Source organism: Puma concolor, chromosome A3, assembly GCF_028749965.1.
Source record: "Puma concolor isolate L17-30 chromosome A3, mPumCon1.1.hap2, whole genome shotgun sequence".
In the NCBI taxonomy this organism is placed as follows: Eukaryota; Metazoa; Chordata; class Mammalia; order Carnivora; family Felidae; genus Puma; species Puma concolor.
The window spans coordinates 135,821,676-135,831,621 of record NC_141669.1 but is presented as its reverse complement, the minus strand read 5'-3'; the positions used below and the strand labels follow the sequence as shown (position 1 = coordinate 135,831,621).

Here is a 9,946-nt window from a genome sequence, read left to right as displayed (position 1 = left end):
CCTTGGCATACCTTGATCGAACCGCTCCGTGCCCTACCAAGACGGCTCGCTTCTTTCTTACACAGGCCACGTCACGATGGCAGGGACTGAGCTCTCCGTCCCTTCTGAGCAGTTTACCAAAATCAAAGCATGGGAGTTGATGCCACCAAAAGCCCTGGAAGTGGTGCCGGAAGAGGGAGCGTGCAGAGGGAGGGAACACCTGGGCCCCGGAAATGTGGAGGCCCAGGGCACCTATGGGCTCCTCGAGGCCAAGATGCTGGAGGGGGAGCGGGGGCTGGTGCTCACCACGGAGGAGACCGAGAAGCACATCGTGACCCTGCAGACGGTGCACTTTTCCTCCGAAGACGTGCAGCTACAGGACGTCGGCTGGCTGACACCGCAGGGCTGGGAAGGGGTGCAGGGGGCGGTCCGGCAGGCCAGCGGCAGGGAACAGTCTCTGCTGTGGCTGGACGAGGGGTCCCAGCAGTGCGTGGCCATTAGCATCCAGGAAGACGCGTACACTTTGCAAGAGCTGGAGGTGATGCAGCTTCACGTTCTGGAGGGCAGTGTGGCCGCGGCCAGCGAAGACACCAAGTTTGTGGTGAGCTTGGCCGAAATCACCGGGTGGGTCAAGGTACGGCCAGTTTTAATAAACAGACCCTGTACATAGAGGAAAAACTCCCAGCGGCTTTTCTTTTTTTGTGGTTGTTTTTTAAAAAGTGGCTCTTGGTGCGGTATTAGGTATGGACAAGCAGTTTAAAAATCACACTTTAAAATTAAGCACGGTAAAAATAATGCCTTGGGAAGATCTTGGGAGACCTTATGTTCTTTTCTTTCTTTTTCTTTTTTTGCTTTAATGTTTATTTTTGAGAGCGAGAGAGAGAATGTGGGGAGGGGCAGAGAGAGAGGGAGACACAGAAACTGAAGCAGGCTTCAGGCCCCCGCGCTGTCAGCACAGAACCCAATGCGGGGCTCGAACCCACGAACTGTGAGATCGTGACCTGAGCCGAAGTTGGGTCGGTCGCTCAATCGACTGAGCCACCCAGGTGCCCCCTTCATGTTCTTTTCTAAGAGCTTAAATAATTAGATTAGAATACTACAGGGTGCTGTGCGTGTGTTTTGTTTTGTTTTGTTTTAAAATTGTGTGACATTTTATTACCAAAACCCTTGATGCTTAGTAGTTATGGCTTAAGCATTTTGGTTGCACTGAATAATCTGTGCTTCTTTAGTTTTTTGTTCTTCTTTACATATTCTGCGGTTTCATCACGTCAAAGAGTTTTATCGATTGTCATCGAGAGTATAGTATTTGTGTGAATACTCATTTTTTTGTTTATCAGCTTGAGAAAGGTCAGGGGGAGGACCAGCCGTCTGCTGAAGGAGGGTTCCGCGCCCAGACCCAGGAGCAGTTCTTTCTCGTGGAAGCCAAGCCTGGAGACGAAGGAAGTGACGAAATTGTTCTGACAATTTCAAACTTAAACGTGGGAGAACAGGAAGACAGACCTGCCTCCGGTCAAGGCCGTGTTGAAAAAGCCAACTCTACAAACAATCAGAAAAAGGCAAAGGGTAGGCCGGTTCGTTTAGCGTAAGAGACCCTGTGTCCCAGGGGGGCTGCGCTTTTCCTTCAGGGGAACGGGATGGGGGTTGAAATTTTATGGGGTCGCCTTTCGGTTGGCTTCCAAAATGTCAGGAAATGGCAGAAAATTTAAGCTAATGGTCTGTATGGGGAATCGAACCCCAAAGAGCTTTGTGTCTCGGACAGAAATGTTCTAAAGGCATTATAAAATTAGTTCTGACAAGTGCTGCGTGAGAACAGAGAAGGTGGGCCCTGATCTGCCCCTAGTTTGCAGCCAGCGGGTGGAAGCAGGGGAAGGCGGGGGCGGGGGAATGCAGGACTGATGGAGGTGAGGGCGAGAGCCGGGAGGTGAGGGCCGGGAGAAGGGGTGACAAGGCACCAGAGCACCAGGCAGCAGAGCATCTGATGTTAGGCGAGGCCCAGGGAGAGGACTCAGAAACCATTAAGACGGGATCACCATTCCAGGCGGCAGGAGATGGCCCGTGGGGGTAGCTCCAGAAGTACGTGCCTTCGTAGAGTGGACAGCTCCCAGAGAGCCCTACGGTGGGTGCTCAAAGAGGTTGATGAGGCCAGGTTAAGAAGGACCTTGAAGCTCTCTTAGAGTCACATTAAAACCGAGGTTGCCTGGCGGCCGCCCACGAAACAAATTGACCCTCAAAAATTGTTGAGCTTTTTAGAAAATACCAGGGTCTCGCTTACTTAAATCAAGAGAGTTCGTCCCCCAAATCTCAGTTTCTAGCTCATTTCTGCAAAGTCAAATCTGGCAACGCTCGGCTGTTTCCTCCAACGCTCGGCTGTTTCTTCTCAGCCGCAGGTGGCCGGGGTGGGGAGGTGACTCAGTTTCGAAAGTCACTTAACCTGATCTTAACCTGTGGGTAGAAGCATTCATTTGGGTTTATCGCCTCTGGCCTCAGCAGGGTGTTGAGTTTGCAACCTTTGCTATAATGTGTGTCCCCGTATATAGCGTTTCTCCTGTATTTAAAGCAGGAGATTGTACCCCCGAATTCCCAATTCCTAGCTCGCTTTATTTTTAATATGTTCACAATTTTGTGCAACCCTCACCACTAATTCCAGGCTGTTTTCATCCCCCAAAGTATTCCCACGTAGCATTGGGACGTTCTGGACGTTTCCCTTACATGGACTCGTGCACCTAAAACACGTGGCCTTTTGTGTCTGGGTGTCTTCCCTTGGCCTAATGTTTGCAAGCTTCGCCCACGTTGTAGCATTTATCAGGGCTTTGTTCCTTCATTCTTGAGTCGTACTGCGTCGTGGGTACAGCCTATTTTGTTCTCCTCGGTCCACCCATCGCCAGAGTGCCGCCTTGAACATTCGCGCACAGGCTTTTGTTGGAATGCTTTCTCTCTGTTCTTCCGGTTGCAACTCACGGTTGCAGCTGCCCCGATTTACAATCCCACCAGCAGTGTCAGAGGTTTCCAGTGTCTCCACGTCCTTGCTGACACTTAACACTTAACTTCCCGTCTTGAAACCATAATAGCCATCCTAGTGGATGTAAAGAGTTATCTCATTGTGGTTTCTTCTGTTCTCACGCGGGTACCAATCATAGTGGATTAGGACCCACCCTCATCCGGCATGATCATCTAAAGTTGATGACATCTACAAAGGTCCTATTTGCAGGTAAGGTCACAGTTACAGACACCTGCCGTTAGGATTTCAGTGTATCTTTTTGGGGAACGCAGGTCAACCCATGAACCTTCTATTCCAAGTTTATTGGGTGTTGTTGGAATTCGTAAAGTGCTTTTTTCTGAAGCTGTTGAGATGACCGCGTTTTCCTTCCCCTTCCTTTTGTGAATATGGCGTGTTGCAGTGATTGGTTTCCATACGTCCCACCACCCTTCCATTCCTGGGATAAATTCCACTTGGTCCTGGTGCACAATCCTTTTAATGAGCTACTACTGGGTTTGGTTTATTGGAATTCTACTGAAGATTTGAAGATTGGTGTCTTTGGTGTCTGAGTAATGCTGGCCTCATGGAAGGGTCCTACTTTTTTGTGCCTGAACTTTGAAAAAGATTGATGTTAATTCCTTTTTTTTTTTTTAATGTTTTACTTATTTATTTTTGATAGAGAGAGACAGAGCACGAGTGGGGGAGCAGCAGAGAGAGACGGAGACACAGAATCCAAAGCAGGCTCCGGGCTCCGAGCCGTCGGCACAGAGCCCGACGCGGGGCTCGAACTCACGAACCGCGAGATCGTGACCCGAGCCGCAGTCAAGACGCTTAAGCGACTGAGCCACCCAGGCGCCCCAGGATTGATGTTAATTCTTTAAGCACCTGGTAGAATTCTTCAGTAAATCCCTCTGGTCCTAGGGATTTCTTTGTGGGTAGTTTTTTTGATGAATGACTCAATCTCTTTGTTTGCTATAGCGCTATTCCGATTTTCTGTTTCTTCTGGAGCCGGTTATGGTGGTTTGTGTGTTTCTAAGAATTTTCCATTTTCTCTGGGTTATCTGGTTTGCTGGCAGACAGTGGCTCGCAGTATTCTCTTATAACCTCTGTCCCTCTGTGCAGTTGGTAGCAATGTCCCCGCTTTCCCTTCCTGCTTTTGCCTTGTCTCGTTTGTTTCCCAGTTGCAAGTCCGGGTAAAGGTTTGTCAGTGGTGATCTTTTCAAAGAACCTATTTTTGCTTTCGTCAGTTCTGTTGTTTTTCTGTCTTCGATCTCATTTATCTCCACTCCAGTCTTCATGATTTCCTTCCTTCTGCTAGCTTTGGGTTTAGATTTCTCTTATTTTTCTAGTTCCTCAGGATGTAAAGTGAGGTTATTGACCCGAAATGCTTTTTCTTTTTTAACGTAGGTGTCTACACCTAAAACTTTTCCTCCGAGCACTGCTTTCGCTACATGCTATAAGCTTTGGTGTGCTGTGTGTCACTTCCATTCAGCTCAGAGCATCTCGCGGTGTCTTTGTGATGTCTTCTTTGACCCATCGGTCACCTGTGAGCGTGTTGTTTAATTTCCACATATGTGCGAATTTTCCAAACTTCCTTCTGTTACCGATTGCCACTTTAGTGCCATCATGGTCAGAGAGCATATGATTTCTATATTTTTAAATTTATTGACACTTGTTTTGTGGCCTGACACGTGGCTTTTCCTGAGGAAGTTTCTGGTTGCACGTGAGGAGAATAATGTCCACTGTGCTGCTGTTGAGTGGTGTTCTGTAGATGTCTGTTACGTCTGTTTGGTTGATGGTGGGGGGTCTTCTGTTTCCTTGCTGATCCTCCGTCTAGTTGTCCTCTCCATTGTAGAAAGTAGGGTGTTGAAATCTCCAAGCGCCTCTCTCCACCTTCACTTCTGTCAATTTTTGCTTCAAGTATTTTGGGACTCTGTTATTGGGCACATGTATGTTTATAATTGTTCTACCTTTGTGATAGATCAAGTCTGTTATTGTTATATAACGTCCTTAATTGTCTCTTGGAACAGTATTTGCCTTAAGTCTGTTTTGTCTATTGCTAGAGTTGCCTCAGCTCTTCTGGTCACCGTTTGCATGGAACGTCTCCTGTTGGGTTACCATATTACACGTTAAAAAAAAAAAAAAAAAAAAAAAAAAGGATGTACCAAGTGACTTTGATGTGTTTCAGTGGAATTTCAACATCTAAATGAAAGATTTTTACAAATACACAAACTCTGTATCTTCTTCCTGCAGAAGCAAAACGACCCTTCTGCTGTGATAGCTGCGTGTTCACCTCTTCTAGAATTTCGAGTTTTAATCGTCATATGAAAACTCACAGCACCGAAAAGCCCCACATGTGCCACCTGTGTCTGAAAGCTTTCCGCACGGTCACTCTTCTGCGGAATCATATCAACACTCACACAGGTAAACCAGGGGAGAAGAATTATTTCCCATGAAGGATGCGTGTTAAGGTTTACGTACGAATGCGAATCCACCTATCTGCACTTGAGAGTAACGTGTCTGTTTCGACCCCTTTGGTTTTGTCTTCTTCGATTGTGCTTAAAAACATCGAAGGTTACAAAGATTTTCTTCTCACACGTGTCTGGGGGTAGTTAGGGTTTACAGGACCTCTTCTTCATTGTTAGAGCGTTTTGAAACGGAGTCTAATTGATAGGTTATAAATCCCTAGGGATATTTGTGGTGAAGTCTTATCTGAAAAGGCTGAACTATGTGATTTTACAGGAACCAGGCCCTACAAGTGTGGTGACTGTGTCATGGCATTTGTCACCAGTGGAGAACTTGTCCGACACAGACGTTATAAACACACTCACGAGAAACCCTTTAAATGTTCCATCTGCAAGTATGCCAGTGTGGAAGTAAGTCCGTCCTTGTCCTTAGAGCTTTGTGGCATTCTTTCTCACTTGACACGGGGCGCCTGAGTGGCTCAGTTGGTTAAGTGTCCGACTTCAGCTCAGCTCATGATCTCATGGTTTGTGAGTTCAAGCCCCACGTTGGGCTCTCTGCTGACAGAGTTTGGAGCCTGCTTCAAATCCTCTGTCTCCCTTTCTCTCTCTGCCCCTCCCCTGCTCACACTCTGTCTCTCTCTCAAAAATAAACATTAGACAAGAAATTTAAAAACTTGACGCAGGGGCGCCTGGGTGGCTCAGTTGGTTGAGCGTCCGACTTCAGCTCAGGTCACGATCTCACGGTCCGTGAGTTCGAGCCCCGCGTCGGGCTCTGGGCTGATGGCTCAGAGCCTGGAGCCTGCTTCCAATTCTGTGTCTCCTTCTCTCTCTGCCCCTCCCCCATTCATGCTCTGTCTCTCTCTGTCTCAAAAATAAATAAAAATGTTAAAAAAAAATTTTTTTTAATAAATAAATAAATAAATAAAAACTTGACGCAAAAGTTAAGTCACACTAACAGAATCTCTTACAAAATACGCTTCGCTAAAGATATTATTGGTAGGAAATCTATGTGGGAAATGATACTCGTTTTTATTTTATACGTTTAAAATAGAAAATTGGATTTTTTTTTTTTTTTTTTTTTTGATTACCAACTCGTGAAAGCAACATGAAAGGTGTACGAATTACAAATACAATCACTTCTACTTGGGAAATAATTCTCAAGTGTGTTAAGTTCTGTCTGGTGTTCTGTGGAGTGTAGTCAGTTCTACAAAATCAAAATGTATTTGCTCTGACATAGAACACAGATTCAGTGTGGGTTTTTGCTGCAACTTTGGACCTTACCTCCGGGGCCCCTGGTCAGATATAAAGCGACTTGTGTGAGCATTCAGACACGGCCCGTTTCCTGTCTTAATTACAGACAGACCACCTTTCTCAGATTTCCAATTATGTGTCGTGCTCCTTTGAATTCTCTTGTATTTATACTTTCTGGCAGGCCTAGCCGCACCCTAAATGCAATGACAGAAGAATGTGACACTTCCTTTCCAACGTCAGGTCTCTGCGGTCACCCTTTAAGGACTCGGCCCTCCTCTGTCCTGAGTCTGAGCCCAGTTGGGAAGGGATCACACGCGCGAAAGGAACGGAGTTAAAGGGGAGGCCTCAAGTTTAAATACAGTCATGGTGCAACCGTGTTTCATCAACTAGGAAAGTTCGCGCACGGGGTCAGGATTTGGTTCCAGGAATTCTTTTCCCCCCACTGTTACTATTTTTAAAAATGATTTGCCATCGGAGTTAAAGGTGGTGGCTGCGTGTGGAAACCCCGAGAGGAGGTTTCAGAACTCAAAGCCTCCTGAGGACCCGAGGCCCGGAGTGGCCCCGTCGTTGGTGTCCTCCTGGCTCTCCGAGCAAGCTTGTGTGTTGGCAGAGGCCCTTCTCGGGGATGGGCAGTCCGCGTGCAGCTCGAGGGCTGGTCGGCCTCGACAGAGGGACCCCCAGCCGCTGCCATCACCCCTTTTGTACGGTTTCCAAGCCTTTCCCTGCTGCTCGGTTCTGAGCGGGGAGCCGCCTAGGCCCCCCCTCACCATCCCTTGACGCTTGGGCCACCAGGAAGGTACTGGAGCCGTAGGCAGATCACAGCGCTCCTGACACCTTGTCAACGCGCCTTGTCCCCTCCTCCCTTTGCAGCCACGGGGGACATCTGTCACAGCGCCTTCGCTCCCTCTCACCGCTCCCCAAACTTTTTGTGCTGTTGTTGCTAAAACATCTCGCTTTGCCTTCTAATATACCCAAAGACGTCCACTTTTCTTCTAAAAATCCAAGCTGCATTTTTCGGTTTGGGCCTTGTTTTCCGTCCTAAGTCTTCTGTTGTTCTTGAATGTTCTCCAGGCTTCTGTATGCTTATCCCATACTGGGGAGCCAGACCCGAGTGCAGCCTTCCTGGGATGGTGCTCAGGGCTGACGCGGGCTTTCTGACCTCTATCGCCCGAGTGTGGCTGATGGGGCCGTGTCCGCTAAAGGCAGATATGGGCCTGCCGTCAGCACACGCAGAAAAAGAGCAGTTCTAGAAGGTGCTCAGTCAGGCCAAAAATGATCAGATGGAAGGGAGTGTGTGGTTTGCCTTTTAACTAATTGCCTGGGATATGTAGTTAATCAAATTAGAATTTGTTTCCTTTTACTTCCAAGTTTCATCTTATAAACAAATCACTAACACACAGAACCTGCCCTTGATAGAAAGCAAGGCCTCCCTTGGTCCACGTGCCATGGGGGTCCACAGAACTGTGAACTTGAAGGGCCCGTAGGGAAACGTCCCATCAAAGACCTGATGCCTCAAGCTTCCTGCTTTACTTACGCAGACAGATGTTTTCTGCCCTCTGTGCACCGCAGCCTGATCTAAACTTTACAGCTATCGGATGCATGTTGCCTTGGAAATGCAAATAAAATCATGTATGGCTCTGAGCCGCTAGAGTTCAGTTTGTAAACTGAAGTTTACAAAAGTGAAGTTGAACCTGAGAGTCTCTCGAAATGACTGCTCGTTATCCACAAAGCATCACACACACACACACACACACAGACACACACACACACACACAATCAAATGAGAAACTTCGTCCACGACAGAAAATAAAAATAACGACCGGTTCATGTTTTTCAGTGTGTGAAATACACTCTGAGGTTAAACTCAGGCCGATTTCTGCATCTTTTATAACTCTGATTAGTTGAAGACTCTACCACTTTTTATTAATTTCTTTTTGTTCCTTTTAATGTTTATTGTTGAGAGAGAGAGAGAGAGAGACAGAGTGCGAGCAGGGGAGGGGCAGAGAGAGGGAGACACAGAACCCGAAGCGGGCTCCAGGCTCCGAGCCATCCGCACAGAGCCCGACGCGGGGCTCGAACCCACGAACCCACGAGATCGCGGGCTGAGCCGCAGTTGAACGCTTTGCCGACTGAGCCACCGCCCTGAGGTTTCGGGGGCACCAGCGGCCTTTCCTCTGTTCACCAGGCGAGCAAGCTAAAGCGACACACCCGCTCACACACGGGGGAGCGTCCTTTCCAGTGCAGCCTGTGCAGCTACGCCAGCAAAGACACCTACAAGCTGAAGCGACACATGAGGACACACTCAGGTGAGGACGGGCCCTGCGGGCAGCCCAGGAGGCTCGGCCAGTGCCCTGTCTCCCCGCCACCCAGTTAGAGCTCGGGCGGCAGAGTGAATTTCTTTGTGCTTTTCCGACACGGAGATCTGGATCCGCACTTCTGTGCCTGTTTGGCGCGGAGGGAGGCCACGTGAGTACCGTGCTGGGACCCCGCGGGGCTAAGTAGGACACCGTCCAGTGCCTGCTGGCGAGGTTTGTCCGGGAGCTCAAAGTCACATGCTTAACCGACCCTTCAGGGTTTTTTTTAAAGTTTATTATTTTATTTTGAGAGAGAGATGGAGAGTGAGAGAATAAGCAGGGGAGGGGCAGAGAGAGGGAGACACAGAATCCGCAGCAGGTTCCAGGCTCCGAGCTGTCAGCCCAGAGCCCAACGCAGGGCTCGAACGCGCGGACCGCGGTATCGTGACATGAGCCGAAGTCGGACGCTTAACCGTCTGAGCCACCCGAGGCGCCCCGGGGACCCTTCAGTTTTAAGGCAAAACGTAAAGTGTGCTGGTTTCGTGCTTCGTAATGCCCTTCACCTGTTGGCCCGTCCCTCGGCTGCCCCCCTCCCCCGCCCCATCCTGTGGAAACGACCAGTTCTCTGTATTTATGAGTCTGTTTCCGTCTGTTTTGTTCCAAAGATCCCGCATATAAGTGACAACATAGGTATTTGTCTTTCTCTATCTGCCTCTTTCACGGAGGCTGACGCCCCCTAAGTCCGTCCATGTTGTTGGAAATGGCAAGATTTCATTCTTGTTTTGTGGCTGAACGATATTCTGTTGTGTATTTACCACATCTTCTGTAGCCATCCATCTGTCGGACCCTGGGGCTGCTTCCGTATCTCGGTGTTTGTAAATAATGCTGCAGTAAACGTACGGGGGCACATGTCTTTGCGAATTTACTGTTTTCGTTTTCTTCGCATAAATCCCCAGAAGTGGCATTCGTGGATCGTGTGG

At 48.5% G+C, this 9,946-nt stretch overlaps 1 protein-coding gene across 1 annotated transcript in view; it reads left to right on the top strand.

Moving 5' to 3' along the window:
- The first annotated feature begins 70 nt into the window (after window positions 1-70).
- CTCFL (CCCTC-binding factor like) overlaps window positions 71-9,946 on the top strand; it is a 29,056-nt gene continuing 19,180 nt past the window's right edge. The window contains exons 1-5 of the mRNA XM_086702554.1: window positions 71-613; window positions 1,332-1,542; window positions 5,210-5,380; window positions 5,699-5,832; window positions 8,858-8,978. Coding sequence (XP_086558680.1) covers window positions 77-613; window positions 1,332-1,542; window positions 5,210-5,380; window positions 5,699-5,832; window positions 8,858-8,978 — 1,174 coding nt within the window. The 5' untranslated portion in view covers window positions 71-76. The remainder of the gene's footprint in view (window positions 614-1,331; window positions 1,543-5,209; window positions 5,381-5,698; window positions 5,833-8,857; window positions 8,979-9,946) is intronic.